Raw genomic sequence first — 21,073 nt, forward strand, 5'->3', positions numbered from 1 at the left:
AGGCAAGACTATTTCGTTATTATTTTTTTTTTTAAAAAAACCTCAAGTTAACCTTGCCCAGTGTTACAGAGGCCAAGCCCCACCATGAACTGAAGCAGAGCACTTGGCAATCCAGATATATCTCTGGAAGGGAATTTTTTTCCCCTTTCTTAAAATCTGCAGATGATAAAATTATTTTAAGAAGAAGCTTTTCATGTGATCAAATCAGTTTAATATTTATTTAAAAATGAATTAATATAAAATTAGACCCTTCCCGTCTACCTTGAAGCCTTTATTACAAAAGCTTAAAACTTCAGTTTTTGGAATACCCAAAATATTCAAGGCAAGTTTTCAAAGATATTTCTTACTCCACCAATTCATGAATAGAACTATGTAATCTCTAATTTTTGCCCTCAAACATTTTGCTTATTGTAATAAAACATGACCAATAAGAGGTTTATGCTGCGACTATAAATACCTAACATATTATCTTTCATTTACTTGCCTACCTATATTGCTGGGTGAATAGAAGGATAAAATTGTCCAATTATAAATACAGTAACTGAAACTAGAAGTCACAAAACAAGTATTTATAAAACACCAGTTCACACATCATTTATCGTTTCATTACTGTGATATAAAATTATGTGTATAGTATATGTGACTCTGAGGATTAAAACTCATAGAAGAATTTTTGTGAATTTTCAGTTAACTTTATAGTTGACATGTTTTTAAGTGGTTGATTCCCACATTTGATTCCGGCAGGAAAAAAAATAAAACTAGCCAGATCAAAAATTGACTGAGGGAAATTATCTTCAACAAATTGACAGCGTACAGTATTATGAATGAAAATGGGTTTTACATCTTGCAGAATAACAGTGTCCTCGTGTGAGAATTTGCACCCTGCAGGACCAGTCACTTATCAGGGTGTAATTCTTTACAATCTAGGTGTTTTAAATTTTGCCTTGTTAACTCAGTTTGGATTATATAGTCTCAGCCTCTGTGGCTATGTGCATTCAGTAATGCATTTATTGCCAGTGGTTATCAACATAATCCACCTAAGGAAGTAAAGTGTTTATCTTTTTAAAACTTTGACTCAGTAAATAAACCTTTAAGGCTTCATAGATACATTCCCAACATCCAATGGGCTGAAATTCTGGAATTTAACTCCCCCTACTTAAATTCCATCTCCTCCTTCTCCGCAGGTAAAGTCAAATGGAATTGGTCTAAGGCAGCTAAAGTTCTCAGCTTAGATTTCCTTCATCATGAATATTCAAATCTGTCCCTGCTCAGCCACTGTTCGCTCCTGTTTACTTTAGGCAGGAGTGGCTCAGTCCCTGGTTAACCTTGACATACAGAGGGAGGGAGAGAGAATTGAAGCACAAGTAGGTATGTGGCACCTCCACACACCTGAGATGTGAGAATCACATTTTTACTGGTTGCCAAAGCCATCTCTGCCTGTTTTGCACAAAAGTAACTCAACGTCTAGCTCAGTGTCTTGTTCTACCTCACGTCTTCTCCATATTGGTCTTTGCCCACAAGAATTCAGTGACGGACAAATCAGACATCAGACAAAGCAGGTATGTTGTTAATGGCACTTTTAAGGGAAGAGGGGAAAGAAACTCACTTCACACCTGGGAATGCTGTGTTTTGTAGTCTTCACAAATGTTTAATTGATCATCGCAGCAGATGTAAAGATAAAACGTGTAGAACTTCAGTGGGCAGAGTTTTGAATTTAAATGGGGCAAACACATGTTTTTATCCATACTTACTTCTAATTTCTGGATTATCCCAGACCAAGATACAATTTCTTGCTGTAATCTTTTGCAAGATTGTTGTAAGCATAGAATAAGAAGGAACAACTTTATTTGGTTTTCAAATAGGATAGGGGGAAAAGAAATCTCAGACTCACTGAGTAGCTGTCTGTTTTGCATATTTCACTTTTGCAAACCTGTTTAACAGAGATAGGGTCTAATTCTTTAGCTCAGAGGTCAGCCAAGTTGGTAAAATTTTGAATTTCAGTTCTCATTCACCTCCAACCAAAATAGCAAATTATAAGGGATTATAAGAACTGTAGTCCAAAACATGAGAAGAACATCAGTTTGCTCAATTCTGTTCTAAGAATTGGGAGACGTAAGAAATGGATGTCTTGATACATTTATTTATTTTACTGCCTATTTCAAAAGTGTTCATCAATTTGTGAGTTTTAAAAATGCTCTGCTTTCTGTTATCCATGTAAAACATTGAATTAGAGTCAAATATTATGCCATTCCAGTAAAAGGGTTTTTTCTTCTGGCAAATGAATTCTCCTTTTTCTCTATCTGGAGAAGAGGAAGGAGAAAATAAAAAAATAAATCTGTGCAGAATATTTCAGTTTCTAATGTCTTAAAACTGCCTTGCTCCCAACCTATTAGATTCCTCTCAAGGATGGATGAAATCAAATGCTAAATTGGGCACTCAAAGGGCACATCTAACACTCTACTCCACGAACTGTATTGGGTGCCAGTTTGCTTCGATTCAAAATGGTGCTTACCTATAAAGCCCTACGCCGAATAGAACCAGACTGCCTAAAGACCCAGCTTCATTCCACTCAGTCAGGCAAGCAATATATGTTGCAGACCGCTCCCAATCAAAGAACTCTGATTTACAGGGTCTCTGCCTTTATCTCCACTCTATGGAAATAGCTAATATGTAGCGTGAGGACATGGTAGATAGTTTATCTAGTTATCTATGATTCCCAATAAAAGATGGGTCATGGACCCCTCCTTTCTTCCTTCCCCAACCTGCTACCCTAGTTGGAACAACTCCCATAATTCTGAGCCAGCATTGATGTCTAACACATTGAGGGGGACATTTCCAGGTTGATGGACAAAGAGAACGTGAATCCCCAAAAAAGGGTGGGGGGAATGCAGTAGACCATGTGCTTCAGAGAAACATCACGTGTCTTAAAATAAAGTTTAAGCATGGTTTTGGAGACAGCATATTTGAATCTGTAACATAGTGACCAAGCTTAAAAATAATGTAATGCATCTGGAGGATACTTGGTTGAAGAATGCTGGTACTGAGTGATATAACTGTTGTTAGACTAGAGATTACCATTCATCTATGTTTCTAATATCTCTCTGGTTCCACTTCTGAGCTGGAAGATAAGGTTGGATTTTAATAGCTCCCACAGAAATCTATGGACACAGTGAATGGGCTCCAATATAGGACATACATGGGATGGGAGAGAGGCTGCCTCTCTCATTTTTGCTTGGCTCCCGAAATAGACAGGCTTCAAACAGAGGGTTGTCTGTTTTTCAGTGAGGTATTGTCTATTTGTAAACGATTAACATGGTATCTCAAGCTACAGTATCCTTAGTTCATACAGGAAACAAATGTTTTAATTTAGAATAAACAATTCACTTACATATAGTTCCTGCCCTTGCTCTTGATCCGAATAGATTCAAAACAAGAAGTTACACCTTGAGCAAATATAAAATCCTGAGATGAACTAGAAGTCGAAAAATAATAATCAATGCGTAATAATAATTTAAAGATACTCTTCCAAGTTGAGTTCTCCTGCTGCCTTAATAAGCATCCCATGCAGTTTTCTTTCCTATTGCCTTTTTAAGGATTCTTTTCAATATTCCACAGTCTAGCCTTAAAGTATCTTGGTGGTCTCCAAATGCTAACCAATTGTAATGCTACTTAGTTTTTCAAGTTGCCACCTAGATGAAAAAAATAAAAATTATTGTAGTTCTTTATGGACAATTTTTATTCCGCAAGAAGATATAACTATAGTCCATTTTCCTCTTATCCAAGGCTGACCGATGTGGATCATTTAAAAGGACTCATAAAACACACTGGTGTTAGCACTTCAAGGTACTTCAAGATTAGGAAACCGAAGTCATGTATGCCGACACTACTTTTATTGGTTATAGAAACAGAATATTGCAAGTCTGAATGTCCTCACCCCCTTATTATTGTGAGAATTCAGAAGATTCTTATCTTGAGATGATTTCTCAATTCTGACAGAGCCTCAGATTTCTTTTATCTGACTGCAACTACATAGCAAAAAAAGCTCTAAGAGTTGTAAACCTAATCTTGCGTAGCTTCTTTTCCAAAAACACCACACTACTAACCAGAGCATATAAAACATTTGCTAGACCAATTCTAGAATACAGCTCACCTGTTTGGAACCCTCACCACATCTCTGACATCAATAAAATTGAACGTGTCCAGAAATATTTTACAAGAAGAGTTCTCCATTCCTCTGAAAACAATAAAATACCTTATCCCACCAGACTTGAAATCCTAGGCTTGGAACTCTGTCGCCTTCGACAAGACCTAAGTTTAACTCACAGAATCATCTATTGTTATGTCCTTCCTGTCAAAGACTACGTCAGCTTTAATTGCAATAATACTAGAGCAACTAATAGATTTAAACTTAATGCCAACCGCTTTAATCTAGATTGCAGAAAATATGACTTCTGTAACAGAATCATCAGTGCTTGGAATACTTTACCTGACTCTGGTCTTTTCTCATAATCCTAAAAGCTTTAACCAAAAACTTTCTACTATTGACCTCACCCCATTCCTAAGAGGACCATAAGGGGCGTGCATAAGCGCACAATCGTGCCTACCGTTCCTGTCATATTGTTTTTCTTTTCTTCTTCCTATATATATATATATATATGCTTATACCTCCTATATTTACTCATATATGTGTTTATATACTATATAATCTTTTTATATCATACTTACATATATTGTTATGACAAAATAAATAAATAAATAAATAAATAAATTATTCCTCAAGGTTATTCCTTTTGCCCATTACAACTGGCTTGAGTTGTTTAGCTTGGCATAATCCATGAATTCAATCAGCATGGTTCTTGGGAATACTGTAAATTGTTCTCAAACTAAGTAAAAATAAATGTGGTTTAGTAAAATGCATGGATCCAAGAACAGGATTCTCAGAAGCACATTCGGCAGTTCCTAAGCACCAGAATGAGCTTTGCTCTACCCACAATGCAGCATTTATATAGTGCATCTAATTTTTTTCAGAATGATATCAATAAGTTCAGGAAAAGATGGAAGAATTTAGGCACAGATGAATTGACTGACCTAAGATCATTCAGACGTATACAAATAAGATAAGCTTCATCCAATGTTTTCCTGATTTAATATTGATACTTTTAACAGTATGTATACTGTGTCTCTGCCACCATCAGCAGGGGATAAACAAAACTAGGGTGTGAAGCAACTGAAAACAATCAAAGGGGGAAAAAGATAAGATGCTCCATGTTCTAAAGGGAAAGCTTAAATGCAGTATTTGGTTTTTCTAACATTTGGGGGGGGGGGGAAATGGGAGGGACATTCAAATCAAGTAATCTTTTAAGCAGCATCTCATCATTTCAGGTACTTGCAAGGAATATATGTTAGCACTGTGGTGGTTGTGGGCTTTATAAAGTTGTCTTTAAAGTTGACTTTTAAAGTTGCCCAGGAGTTTCCATTCTCTACAGGTAGCCCTGGTAAAGAAACTAGTCTCAATTTCAGTCTCTCCCTTCCAATTGAAGCTTCAACACCTGCACCTTAAACATCAAAAATAAATCTTTCCTACATACATGTAATTTGATTTTGTCCTCATCATCTATATTACACATTTTCTTCTCTAATGCACTAAGGGCCTAGGCACAGATCAAGAGTTTCTTAGTTTCTTGCTTATGTTATCCATCTAATTCAGAGGTTCCCAATCTTTTTTGGTTTGCGGCTCCCATAACACTTCGGATTTTTTCCGCGGCTCCCTTAATAGGTACATCCAATTTTTTTTTTAATTTTTGTCTTTTTAAGGATTTGGAAATCTACTTTTTAGATCGTTAAAGTTAGGTTAATTGAAAAATAAATTAAATACGAGCTTTAAATTCACAATTTATTGAACATCGTTTAATGATTTAAAATTATTAATGGGATGGATGGGCTTGTTGTTCGCTGCACAACTTCTCAAATCTTGGAATAAAATTGGAAATAGCGACTCTCATTTCTTGCTCGACGTTAATTTTTGAGCGATATTTACTTTTTATTACCGCAACTGCCGAAAACCCAGCTTCGCACAAATAGGACGTTGCAAAAGGAATTAATATTCTTAGGGCTTTGCAACTAAGCAGTGGGTATTCCTCTTTTACTGATATCCAAAAATCAGAAAGTTCCATGCTAACAAATTTTAACTTCAATGTTGTGTCGCAAGACAACTCAATAAGAGATTCTTCTTCTGTAGAGGTAAATTCTGATGGAGCTTTGGCTCTAAATGGGTCTTGAATCCAAGTAAATTTTTCAATGTTATCTGCTTCAAAGTATTTTTCGAACCATTTGATAAGCTGAGATAAATGATCTTCAAAAAGAGATTTTAAATTGCAAGACAAACTGATTTCATTGGAGGTTAAAAACTGGTGCAACAAGGGAAAGCAATCATTAAGATCATCTTCATTAATTTATAGTTTCCATAGCTGTAATTTTTTTCTGAAAGCTGAAATCTTTTCTGTTAACTTTAAAATGTGCATATTGCCTCCTTGTAAAGAGAGATTCAACACATTCAACTTTTCAAAGATATCACATAGGTATGCGAGTTTAATCAAAAAGTCTGTTTCTACAAAGTGTTTGGCATACTCATGTTTTTCTTCTTCAAGGAAAGTGTATATTTCTTGCCATAATTGGAACGTCGAGACAATACACCTTGAGAAAGCCATCGTGAGTGGCAGTAGTACAACAAAGATGTGTATTCACCTCCCATATCTTCACACATTCTTTTAAAAATCTTGCTTTTAGTGGCCGTGTTTTATATAGTTTACTATATTTACCACACGTTCTAAAACTATATTTAGTGGAGGACTTATATACTTTGATGCAAGTGCTTCTTTGTGAATGATGCAATGGGTCCAAACTGAATCTGGAGCTTTGTTTCGAATAAGCGCCTGCAATCCTCCATAAGAGCCGGACATCGAACAACCACCGTCAGTACAGACGCCAACGCACTTTGTCCAGTCTAAATTATTTTCAACCATAAATATATTCAGGATCTCGAACAAATCCTGAGCCTTTGTACTTCCAGTAATACTTTTACAAAAGAGAAGGTCCTCAACGATTGAATTACCATCTAAGAACCGTACGTAACAAATCAAGTGTGCGTCCTTATTATTGTCTGTGGCCTCATCGAGTTGCAGTCCATATTCACTTCCTTTTAATTTTTCAATTAATTGTGCATTGAGATCCTCCACCATGTGCTGAATTCTGCGACTGATTGTATTGTTAGACAAAGGGACATTTGAAAGTAGTTTCCCCGCCGACTCACCAATCATAATGTTCACTAAAGCAGCCGGTAGAATGAGTTGCTCAGCAATAGTATGGGGCTTTTTACACTTAGCAACTCTATATGCAACTTTGTATGATGCTAGCAAAGCATTATTTGGTATTGACATATGTTTATAAATGCTGCCTTTTTGTTGTTTTAATTCCATTAACTTTCTTTTAAAAAAGTTGTGAGGTTTACCAACAAAGTTAGAATGGTTGGTTTCTAAATGTCGTTTTAACTTACTCCGGTGCCAAAACTTTCATGCACAATACACACTGTGGTCTCTCTTTATCATTTTCGTTTATTGATGTAAAGCCAAAATCCAAGTAACTGTCGTCATATTTACGACGTTTTCGCTTCTCGGAACCCTTGCCACTAGTTTGTGGAACTTCGTCTATAAATTTAGCACTATCTTGATTATTCAAGTTTAATAAGAATTTGTCCATTTTAGGGTGATCAGAAAAATAGCTTTTGAAAAGTAACTTAACCACCACACTATTAAGTTAGCCCAACAAACAAAAACTTATGCGAGCACTAAGAAGGTGATAACAAACGAATAGAAATCTGACTTGTAACTGCGCATGCGCACTAGACGTTTCAGAAATGGCGCATCAGCGTTAGACCCAGCGGGCGCAGATATTAATTCTATTCTATTCTATTCACTTGCATAATTTATTTTTGGAATGAAAATAGGGATTTCGGGTGAGGTGTTTATGATGTGTACATAAAGAATATGAAGCTCAGAATTCTAAATATGGTCTTATTGACCATTTATGGGGGGAAGAAGAATTAGCCAATGTCATAAGATTATAACAGATATGTGCTTTTTTTTCCCTTTCCCAAGGGCGACTGATCCTCCCTGTTGGCTCCATGGCAGAAAATAATTATAGTTGGTGGAAGTTAACCTTCCTCCGAAAGAAAAAATCAACTCCAAAGGTATTGTATGAAAGTCCAGATATTTACGGAGTGGCCAATGATGAGAGTCTACAAGAGGGCATGCCAGCAGATGGGAGCAGTGGAAGCCGCAATGAGCAGGAATTCAATGCTCGGCTAGAGAAAATTGTGGACAAAAGCACCAAAGGGAAACATGTCAAAGTTTCCAATTCTGGACGCTTCAAAGAAAAGAAGAAAATCAGGGCTACTTTGCCCGAAAACCCCAATTTCTTTTCTGATGGAGAACGGGATGATAAATAATGGCCAAGTGAAGGAGATACTTTTCATAAGCCCTTTTTTGAGGACATTTCTCAGATGAAGAGAAACTGGTATTGACAGATCAGGTTCATTACATTTGCTAATGAAGTTAACGAGGGAGCCATCTGAAACTCTAGGATCGGTCCCTGATTTTCATGTGAAGTTTCCCCAATGGATGAACATTATGTTTATTTTGTTTTCCTCTTTTTTTAATTTAAGAAATAAACAATGCAAGATTTGCATTAAACAAAAGCTTATGAAGGACTTATAAATGAGAAAGGAAAATTGAGAGATAGAGCACAGTACAGGGAACATACACAGTACTGCTGAATTCAGATCAATTACCCCTCCTTAGCTACTTTGTTAACCTTCTAATCGGAGTAAATAGAAAATGTTTGTTTTACCACTCAGGCCTACCCAGCTCTTGACACACTTGAGGCAGCTGCTGGGATAGGCCTCATTGGTACTGGCGCCTGCTTTCGACTTCCTACCCTCCTCCCTGCTGTAAGCTTTCTCACAACAGCAGTTGAATCTGACCATCACTGAAAATTATCCGAACATTCACCTTTTTATTCTACATCACGATAGAAAATTTAGATGGGAAATGTTTTTTATCGATTAAGTTGCTTCTTATGGGTAAGCTTTGGTGGTCTTTTAAATATCAATAACTAAGGCCAATCAATCCGATGTCTGTACATGCAAAAATTCTACAGCAGTTCATACACATCTTCATTTTTAAGAAACTTGAAAACAATCTGATAATTACCAGAAATCAGCATGACCTGTCAAAAACAGATCTTGCCAAATGAACTTAAACAACATTTTTGTTTGGATAGAATCCTTAGATTGAGGGAATGCTGGAGATGTAATTTAGCTTAATTTCAGAAAAGCACTTTACAAAACAGCCCATATTCTGCTTAGCATGCTACTTGAGTGTGAGTAGGATGGGTGGCTGCATACCTGACTCAAAAATTGAGCTCAGAGTACTAATAGGTGGTTCCTTATAAAATTGGAATAAGGTATTGTAGGAAGAAAAATCCAATCTGGTTCTAAGCCAGGAGAATGGCGCTGGAAATAAAATGGAGGCTAATTGGCTGCAAGGAAGGAAGGTTTATTTGGTTTCCAGAAACTTCAGTGAAAAAGCAATGTTTCTGGGTTGGCCAACCCCTTGGCTGGGTGAATGGATGGATCTTTATAGGGTTCTGGGATTTTGTGATTAAGATGCTCTAGGCTAGGGGGTTTGTGCAAACCCCCTAGCCTAGGGGGTTTGATATTCTAATGGTGGAGGGTTAATATAAAGGTCATCTTCTGTCTTTAGAATTTGGATGGGGGATGTAAATTCTTAATCCCATCAGCTGTAAGGGCAGAAGGTGTTTTGTTTATGACTAGATCGGCTCAGTCTTTCTTAATAGGTACAAAATATCCATCTCTAAAGACTTAAGGCTTCTGCTTGAGACTATTAAGAAAAACTGAAGCTATTTTCTGCCTTGGTCAATATTTTTTTTCTGAATTTCTTCATTTAGGAAATATAATATTCTGCCTCTTTTTAATATTAAGAATAAAGAATATTTTAATTTGGGGAGGGAGGGCTTCCTATAGTACCATGTGGGTAGGGGGAATATCCTAGGTCCTAAATTCTGAAACATCATTTATTACTTGGATAAAGAGACGAAGGGAATGTTTTCCTGGATTTGCTAATGATATAAAACTGGATAGAATATCTTTCAGAACAGAAATAAAATTTAGTAGTTTTTATAAAAGAAATGGGATAAAAATATCAATATTATTTAATAGAGATGATTGCAAAATTATTTTCTAAGGAAGCAAAAATTCTATGGACAAATTACAGTACCAATAAATTGTAAACTGAATAATGTGATATGCTTGAGGGGGGAAAAAGCAAAAGGCAAATATAATTTTAGGTAGCATATAAAGAAATACAGCTTTTAAATAAAAATTCTACTTGCACTTTGTTCTGCATTTGATATGCCAATTCTATATAGAATAGAATAGAATAGAATAGAATTTTTTATTGGCCAAGTGTGGTTGGACACATAAGGAATTTGTCTTGGTGCATAGGCTCTCAGTGTACATAAAAGAAAAGATACCTTCATCAAGGTACAACATTTACAACACAAATGATGGTCATAGGGTACAATTTAACACTTAATGATACAACACTTAATGATAAGCATAGGGTACAAATAAGCAATCAGGAACAATCAATATCAATATAAATCATAAGGATTACCAGCAACAAAGTTACAGTCATACAGTCATAAGTGGAAAGAGATTGGTGATGGGAACGATGAGAAGATTAATAGTAGTGCAGATTTAGTAAATAGTTTGACAGTGTTGAGGGAATTATTTGTTTAGCAGAGTGATGGCCTTCGGGGAAAAACTGTTCTTGTGTCTAGTTGTTCTGTTGTGCAGTGCTCTATAGCGTCGTTTTGAGGGTAGGAGTTGAAACAGTTTATGTCCTAGATGTGAGGGATCTGTAAATATTTTCAAGGCTTACTTGAAAATATATAAAATCTAACATTTTAAAGTATAGCAATGAGGGTAACAGGTGTCTGGGAAGAGAGATATAATCAGTGATTTTCAAACTATTAGATATGTAGACTTCAGCTCTCAGAATGGACTTGGCATATTTGCGAATTCTGGGAGTTGAAGTCCATACATCACGAAGTTGCCAAATTTGAAAAACACTGGATTAAAGAGACCAACAAGAGCTATGGGCATGTTTTTCAAATACTTGACAGGATATAACATTAAATAGGGCACTGAATAATGGATTTAAATTACAGGAACAGAGATTCTGATTGAATATGTATGAGAGGAAAAATTACTTCTGAATTATAAGTGCTGTTTGACAGAGCAACCATTACTCAGAGAAGTAGTGCTTCCCCTTTGTTGGATGCGTTCAGGTGAAGATTAGATAAATGATCTATCAGATGAAGATTAAAGAAAATCATCTATAATTGGAACAATGGACTGGAACCTGTTGGCTTAATAGCACCTACCATAGTATGACTCTTGAACGTTACGTTGACAGCATCACTTTACCAATTTACCAAAAAGCAAAGGAGATTCTTCTAGTGATTTTGAGTATCGTCTTCGACTTATGACATACTATATAATGAAGCCTGTTCATAATGGTCGTAAGTTATGACAGTCATTTAGCGGGTTGATCATATAACCAATACAAATTTACAATTTTTTTTTGTGGCAATCATTAAACAAGCATCATGGTCATTAAATAAATCAATAGGTCCAGTTTTACAAAAATCCAGAAGTAAACGAGAAACAAAGGAATAAGCTATTTTTGTTTCCTTATATTTAACAACACCCTTTCTGGAATATAGCAAATGAATTACAATATAAAGTTCCTATTAACTTTCTGTATAATTCTTCTGAGAAGAACAGCCAGTCCAACACCAACCTCCTCATCTCAGAATTTTCACTGCCACATCAGGAAAAAAAAAACCCACAAGCTATTCAACCTTGGACATACTGTGGTAAAAAATGAGGAAAGATTTCCAAAAGTAGTCTTTGATGAAGCTAATAAAATACATTATACTTTAGAGGAGGAGGAAATCTTTTTACATAGAGATTACTGTTCAGTTTGAGCTGGAGGGGAACTGTTTCAAGAAACCTTGCTATATACCAGTGTTTAGTGGACTTCAACTCCAAGAATTCCCCAGCCAGCAAATCAGAGATGTTAAAACAATGGAATATTTTAACAGCTGAAAATAATGTAGTGCTGCACTAGAAGAAAACTGAAGATCATAAAAGGTGACTTTGTAATCAAAGTTAGGGGAATTTGAATAGGGCACCAATTCACCTATTACAGTTCCCTCTTTAGTTGGCTTTTTTTCATGTGTTGATACAAATCCCTGATAATCTGTTAAATCACATTTGGATCTGTTCCAATATAAAGTATTGTCTGAATAAAAAAATAATATAAGAAGCTAATACAGCTTGAAGATGAATTTTATTTGTCCATTGATATCAAGATGGTATCTGATCCATGTAATTCTGGAGGACAAATCCAGCATTTTTGCCATCTGATGCAGAGCACAAGAGCCTTCTCTTCCCAGTTTATAGACTAGATCCAACAGGTTTTACAATTAAATTTTTTACTTCAAAGTTGGAGGAAGAATAGCAAATTTCATCCTAATATAGGACAGCAGATAAGTTTAGTGGAATCCCAAAGCGGTATCTCATTTCTCTGTAAATGTGATTAATAAATAAAATGAAACCATATATCTGCCCTCTTAAGAGATACTACTACTAATCTCAATTTCATAGTGATTGGGTTCATAAATTACATTAAGCCATAGTTATTGAATAAACCCCTATTGGTTGATTTGGTACTATAAACATGATTTATAAGTTACTGTGTCTCAGTTCAGACATTGTGTTAAAACACCATCAAACAATCACATCACTTAGTGCATTATACGAAACCTGGCTATTGTCTGAGGCAAGCTGTCATTTTATCCTACAAAAGTACTGGCCTTAGGGTACATAAAAATGTGGCCACAGTTTCACCCCATTTTATTTGAGTGCAAGTTTATGTATTTTGGGAACCAGTATCCCCATGACATTATTTATTTGTCGGCCTGCATTAAAATCAGTATCCCTCTTTTTTGCTAGGGATACAAAACATAAATAGCATTGAATATACATTGCAGTGCACAGTATGGACTGAACAGCTGGGTTTGTGGACTTCACACTTAGGCAGCTCATGTACCAGAAAACATAATAAGGTACAGGTTGCCCTTGACTTATGATCAGTTGCTTAGTGATCATTCAAAGTTATAATGGACTTATCTCAGGGCTATGTACGACCTGGATTCAAAGTTCCAACAATCATGTGATAGAACTTTGGGTGCTCAACAACTTGGCTCCATTTATGTTTCCAGAATCTTAGAGTCATATAATTACATTTTTTGATAATTTTGCTGAAAACCGGCATTTACTTTTGGTGATGAATATCTGTAACTTGGGTTAGGATGAAGGTGGAGGTTCTTTCTCTGAGCTTATGGATTGGTTTCCAAATGTTTCGTTACCAGGCTAGGTAACATTTTTAGTGAAATTTAGGGAATCCCATAAACTCTGCTGAAGATGTCATATAATCTGGTAATGAAATGTTTGGAAACTAACCCCAGGCTCAGAGAAAGAACCTCTATTTTGTCTCTCTCAATCTGTAACTCAGAACTCTTTAACACTACTTAGAATAACTTCTTTAGAATTTCCCCAATATCTCTTGTTAGGTATCAGCAAGAATAATATTTGAAAAGAAGATTTAGACATTTTCCCATGCATTTATAAATTCAGCCTCAAGCTTTATTTTTATTCCATATTCACATCTGAAATTCCATTCCCTACGAGTCCTTTCAATAATGGCAAACATTAATTTACCTCTGATTTTGTAATTCTGATCTACTAAATCAGCAGAAATGCCTTTAAAATATTTGCTTGCTACATATGTTCAGTTCAAGGTTGTTCTTTTCCCACATTTACTGCAATAACCTTCAGGCTATTTCCTTTCAAATTTGTCTAGCAAGCCACATGAACTTTAGCTGCCAAGAACTACTGGTACATTAATAACTCATCCATCAACCTCATTTTGCACTTGTAAAAATTACAATTTTGATAAACTTTGAACAGCAGTTTTGTTGAACTCTGTAACAGTTTCTCTTGTGATCTGGCAAAAATCACCTGCTATGTAACTTATTCCAATTGTCCTAAATGGATTTATTAAGCAAACAATTAAAAAGTGACCTATTTCAGCTGTTTTTCCAATAAAAGGGAATGTTTGTACCTCAGGGTTGAAATGAGAGGTCCTTGGTGCTCTCTGAGCTTGGTTGTTTTCTTGCAGATATTTCATTACCAAACCATAACATTATCAGTGCTAGTAAGGAGTGGGGTGTGCTCTCAGTTTATATTCTACTGACTTGCCCTGCCAACCATTGGTGGGTTTGTGGTGGTGGGTTGTTTGCTGTTGGCTTGTTTGGTAATTCTTTGAGTGGGATATTGTTCACTTCTTGACTGTTGATCTGATGCTAATCTTAGTGTTAATCTATTGCCATCTAGCTCTCAATTGCTTTGGGGATGTATTTTGGTCTTTTTGCTCCTTTTTTTGGCCTGTTGATTATGCCTTTCGCACAGCACATAGATGTTATGGAAGTCTGTTGATGATTCAATTTCCAGAATGCCAGGCTTCCAGGAATTCTCTAATGTTTTTGGACTTGGCTTGGTCTAGAATGATCATGATTTCCCTGAGGAACTACTTTAAATTTTTAAAAAATTATATGAAGAGACTCAGTACGAAAGGCCTTTGATGTGGTTGTTAAGGTGCTGGATTAGAACTGGAGAAACCCAATTTTAATCCTCTCAAAAAGCCAGGGTGGTGACCTTGGCCAGTCACTTCTCTCAGCCCTAAACAGGGGCTGGCTATGACAAACTGGCTGAAAAACGAAACACCTACAATGTTCATCAGGTATTGATGACCTTGTACAAACTGAGCAACTGTGGTACAAACAAATAGACTCTGCATTGAGTGGGACAACCATAAGAGGAGAAGGAAGGGAAACATAGTCAAAGATGTCTGCACTTAATATCAAGTCCTGCTTTAAATTATACCCCACATATCAATATTGCATTTATCTACAGGTGGCAATACTTACGCAAACTTACCTGATGTCAAAAAATTAAGCCAGGTTTTGCATGGTTGTGATTTCAACAGGATATTGCCAGGAAATCCTAATCCTAGGCTGTAGGGAAATTGAAGTGTGAAATAATTCCTGGAAGAGGGCAAGGGAATCATATCCTGTGATAGCAATACAACTGGTTTGATTCTTATAACAATGAAAGGGAAGAAAATGTCAGTCTAATTCAGAATGTATAGTGTTTTTCTGTGAACACAGGTCTCACATTTCTGTCTGAATTTTTCAGAATTTTTCCAATGAGAAATAGCGAGGACTGTTTTTTACAGGAGTTGGCAGGGTGTGGTATGGCATGGAGGGATAGTGCCGATGCTGAAAAAATGCTCAGTGGCTAAGACACTGAGCTTGTTGATCAGAAAGGCCAGCAGTTCAGCAATCCCTGGTCCAGGTTTCCTGTGTGAGCAGGGGGTTGGACCAGATGACCTCCATGGTCCCTTCCAACTCTGTTACTCTTAAATGGATTGTATGACAAACAGATGGCAGCAAAGATATTCTGTAGACTTTACTACATTCTGGTGATTGTCTAGATTTTGACAGCCCAGTTATGGTCACCCTAAGCATAATTATAATCTAACTTTCACAAATCTGCCAAAATTTGATGCAACAGATTAAGCCAACTGTTTTTAGGAGCATGGTTTATAGTTTAGCACAATCTAGGAACCTTCCCTTTTAAGCAATGACCTGCTGGCACTAATTCTGTGTCACTAGAATACAGGAGGCACTGGGTACCCAAGCTCCAGTCCTTTCTTATTCTTTGTAAAATATGTTTTAATTTGTTCACTCACTCTACTCTAACCAAAAGAAGCTACATTTCCAGGCAGTAAAGAATGAGGATGGGCTCATTCTAGGACAAAGAATCTCTTATTTTGGTAAAAGATAAGAAGGAGAATGGGAAATAAAGGAAATACATTTCCCTTGGGGCAAACCTGGATCCAGTAAAAAACAAAAGTTCATACAATGTAGTCTTTCTTCATACTGAAATATCCCTGCTTTATTGCTCGTTCATTTCAGAAATTGATGCACTGAGGTGTTTAAAAATAGATTCTTTATGTAACTATTCTGTTTTGGATCAGCGCTTATAAAGAAACCTGTTCACTTGCATATGAAATTATCTTCCTACTTATTTCCCTTCTCTATTTTGATCAAAAAGCATCTAGGCTATCAGCAATATGATGCTTTTCAATGGTCACGTTGGATAAGGATTATGACATTTTTTCTTGTTCATTTACCGAAGACAATGGTTTAGGCAAACTTATTTCACATCCATTTCTTATCCTAAGGGAAGACAGCTATTAAGCTTCTGGAAGGTTTTCTTAGAAAGAAAAACAAAAGCCACCAATCCCTCAGTTAGAATCAAGCCACTACCCCAAGGTCTGACAACTATGTTCAACCATGTATTTACTTGAAAGGAAATGCATAGAGTCCCCAATCTACCCACTACTGCCTGGCCATTTACTCCTAAAATTCTTGTATTGTCTGATACATTACACACAGATTTGCCCAATAGATTAGCTTTTTTGCTTTTCTTTTTCAAGGAGTGGGAAGAACTGTCTTCAATTAAATTTAGAGTAATCTTTCTTTCTATTCATAACAAGACATAGTTATGAATCCTTTACGAATCTAAAGTGTATTATTGTCCTTTGCAATTGATTCAGTCGCTTATATTCAAGACACCTGACCTGATTAAAAATCTCCCACTCAGATGTAAAATGCCACCTGTGTTTCTGCTTCATAGATCCAGTTACACAGGGATACAATAACTCAAGGGCAAATGTGATCTTTATAGCACATGTCATTGTTTTTTAACTGTGATTTTACAGTTTAAACCTAATCTTGTAAAGGTTAGTTTCACTCCAAAGTTGTCTTGTTAAGCAAACATTTGTGATGAAGAATCCTACAGTCAAGATCTGAAACAGATTGAATTTCCAAGTGGCATAAATTAGAACAAGATTCCTCCTCCCCATCAAAATATTTTTTTAAAAAAATCTTGTCAAATTTCATGACAGTAGGGCTGAAGGTCATTCGTTGGGCTTTTAAAGATTGCTTTTTCTTTTGAATTGCATTTAATCCCATCAACTATCAAGAACATGGGGGGGCATTAAATACCCCAAGTTATAGAATCCAGTTTGAAGAGCCCATTCATTCCATTCAATTATTCTACATCCTTGCTCAAAATGTAATACCATCTCCCAACCCATAACTGAAATCTTTCTTTCCAAAATAGGACTCACTTGGTATAGAGCTGAGGTATGGACTTCATCTCCCAGGATTCCACAGCTAACCATTCTGGGAGTTGAAGTCCACACAACCAGAGGCTCTGGGATTTGGGTGGATAAGTGATAAAATTGTTTTTTTAAAGGGATTCAAAAGAGAGTGGGGAAACCTATTACATTTAATTGGGGGGAAATCTTATCTGGGTTTTTTTGAGGGGGGGCAGATAGATTGGCTTTGGAAATTGGATTTATTGCATTTAATCAATCAGCAATTGAAAAGAAATAGCATGAAGAAATGCGGGTATTTGATCCAGGACCAATTAGGTTTAATTTTTTTGGGATGATTTTAGATTGAAGAACATGGTAAATTTTCTACAAGTTGATTATATTGACAGTTTGTTAACAGAGTTTTGGAATTTTAAATTGTCTTTTTTCATTATTATTAATAATGTTTATTATTTTTATATATCATTACTATTGCTTTTCCTTTTAATTACTTTGTTATTGATATAGGCTAACAATTTGTAAACAGATTTAATAGTTGGGTAGTTTTAAATTTTTTTGGTCTGTTTTGTAAGTGGTGGGAGATTAATATTGTATTATATTAATCGGCATTCAGTTAGGGAGGATATTATGTGTATATATGTTAATCTTTTTTTTTCAAGACTCTTTAAATGTTTATTGTGTTTTTTTCTTTTTTCTTTTGGTGTTTTGTATTTTAACTTTTCTTGAATAAACTAAATGTTATTCTATTCTTAAAGTCTCTGAGATTGAGAATCATGATATCACCCACAACAGGGGTGTCAAACTCATGGCCCGCGGCCTAGATGCATCATGCGCTGGCTATGCCCACGCCCGTTTAGCGAAGGGGGGGGAAAATCATGATATGTGATGACACCATGATGATGCGAGTTTGTCACCCCTGGTATAGAGGAACCACAGTTCTCAAAATTCCAAGAGGAAGATCACCATATTGGGGAAGCAGATTAGTTGGGGAATTCTGGGAGTTGAAGTCCACACCTCTTAAAGACTCTGAGATGGAAAATGCTGAACTACAACTCTCAAGATGTGGAGATGAAGATTATCAGATTAGGGAAGTCAATATCTCTTTATCACTATGATAATCCCTTAATTTGACAGTGCTGGAAAAGACAAAAAAAATTGTTGTAGCCCAATTTTTGGGGTCTCAAACTTGAAAAAGGTTCCCTGCTAAGCTTCTGATATACTTAGTGCAAGAAAAAAGGTTGATCAGTGGAAAAGCTAGCATCACAGCAAATGACTCAAGGTTCGCACCCCTCTGTAAACCACAAACCAACCCACAGGCGTTTGCACAACTAGACTAACAAGTGATTGGTTTGTTTGTGTTCCTACCTGTAGGAGTACAGCCAATATGTTCCTTTCTAAAATCAATAGCACTAACTCAAGTTGGAAGCCAGACAGGGGCCTCTTTTGCAATCCACAGTATATAATGAAGGAGGTGAGAACTGCTTCCAATTGCTCAGCTGCTTAATTGTTCTGCACATGGGCAGAGGCAGAGTTTCCTTCATTACTCTGAATACAAGCCAAGAAGCCACAGGCTTAAAAAGGAAAGTAGGTATCCAGGGAACATTCCACAAAGCAGGGGACTCACCTGGCCTTTAGGGAATCCCATCATTCAAATAACTTACTGCAAGAGATCCTCACTTGTGATTAGAAAACAAAAGAGCAGTGACTCAGAAGGCAAATACATTCCGGAAGCTCAGCAAGGGCAAAAGGTTATCACAGCTGCAGTTTCACTGGGATGCAACCCAAGAGAACCGATACTTGAACAGTCCCTAGAAATCTCCTTCTAGCGCCTCCTGGTGGAAAGCAAATTAAAAGCATTCTTTTACCCTTTTCTCTAAGGAAGATGTTACAGATAGTCGTCGACTTACGACCACAACTGAGCCCAAAATTTCTGTTGCTAAATGAGATATTTGTTAAGTGAATTTTGCCCCATTTTACGACCTTTCTTGTCACCAATGTTAAATAAATCACTGCAATTGATAAGTTAATAATCTGGTTGTTAATTCTGGCTTCCCCATTGACTTTGTCAGGTTGCAAAAGATGATCACATAACCTTGGGATACAGCAATGGTCATAAGTATGAACCAGTTGTCAACATCTGAATTTTGATTACATGATCATGGGAATGCTGCAAAGGGCGTAACTTTGAAAAATGGTCATGTCACTTTTTTTCAGTGTGCTGTAACTTTGAGCAGTCATTAAATGAACTGTTGTAAGTCAAGGACTATCTGTCTTAAAATAACCATTTTCTATATTTTTCTTTTTGGATCTCGATTTCAGAACATTCTGCAAAAACACGAAAGCATTGTAGTTGTTCCATTCTTTTGCCCTTCTCAAGTTCCAAATCCCAAATTCTAGACATCTGTGTATCTTAGAAGACAATTTAAAGAGCTAGAAATAACAACTTGATTTTTGCCCTTCATGCTGTACTTTGCCAAATAGGTTTCCATAACTGTGGGAGAGGTGGCTCCATCCTCCAGAAGTTAAAACTGCTAATTTCTATCAGCTGCCTGACATTTTAGAACTATTGTGTTGCCAAGATTCTGAGACTACTCCTTAGTAGATAGATCAATGGATAGATCGGTCTCTTTAGAACAGGGCTATTAAACTCCCAGCTTACCGGCTGGATGCATCACATGCTGGCCATGCCCACGCCCAGTTTAGCAAAGGGGGAAAAAGTCACAATATATCACGTGATGCTGCTGTGAGGACATGAGTTTGATACCCCTGCTTTAGAATATAAATAGCTTACTTATATTAGGTAAAAACATTTATCCTTCTGCTCTAATGTTGTCTTATTCTTACTAGCAGCATTTTTCCAGAACTCTGTAATAGGAGTATTAGTTTCACTAGCTTCTATGTCATCTTTTCTTGAAGGAAATCTGGGATTGGATTTCACCCAAAATTTGGGGCATTCTATGGACAAGACACCTTACCTTTGAGCCTTTCTCTGGAGAAAGTTGTATAAAAATGATACTAGTTAAAAATGTAAGAAAGGCAAATGTTTTTAGAATATGGATATCTAAAAGTATGAATCTGATACTCTAGTTTGTCGGCTGGGAAATTCTGGAAGTTGAAGTCCACACATCTTAAAGATTCCAAGGTTTAGAAATATTGATCTATTATAAGAAGGGAAACAAAAAAAATATTGTTAATAGTAACTGATCCAGCTGAGTTTAGTTGGGAGTATGGCTGATGTAAAGTCTTAGAGCAGAGGTAGGCAATTAATTTTCCCAAGAGGCCACATGAGAAACAGGTTGTGAAGGGCTGCTTCTGCCTCCCCTCCTTCAGTGAAAGGGAAGGATGTGATCTATGGACCATAAAATGTCCAAATCCATCTTAGAGCATATGAAATATAGAAGAGACATCCTACTGTACTGAGAAAATTCAGAAAGCAATAAAACAGGACAAAGTTAATATTAAACTATGCTCACCTTCAACTATCATTCGCTAACTTTTATTGTCCAAATGTACATAGTCACAGAATCAATTAAGTACACAACAGCACAAAGATAGGTCAGTCAGACAGAACAACAATTATTAAGGTAATGACACCACTTAAATATTTTTTTACAAATAAC

At 36.3% G+C, this 21,073-nt stretch overlaps 1 protein-coding gene across 1 annotated transcript; it reads left to right on the forward strand.

Moving 5' to 3' along the window:
- The first annotated feature begins 1,353 nt into the window (after positions 1–1,353).
- PRR15L (proline rich 15 like) lies at positions 1,354–21,073 on the forward strand. The gene is made up of 2 exons (XM_058184355.1): positions 1,354–1,559; positions 8,154–21,073. The coding sequence occupies exon 2, from the start codon at positions 8,180–8,182 to the stop codon at positions 8,501–8,503; it is 324 nt and encodes a 107-aa protein (XP_058040338.1). The 5' UTR covers positions 1,354–1,559; positions 8,154–8,179; the 3' UTR covers positions 8,504–21,073.

This window comes from Ahaetulla prasina, chromosome 4 (genome assembly GCF_028640845.1).
Source record: "Ahaetulla prasina isolate Xishuangbanna chromosome 4, ASM2864084v1, whole genome shotgun sequence".
NCBI lineage: Eukaryota > Metazoa > Chordata > Lepidosauria > Squamata > Colubridae > Ahaetulla > Ahaetulla prasina.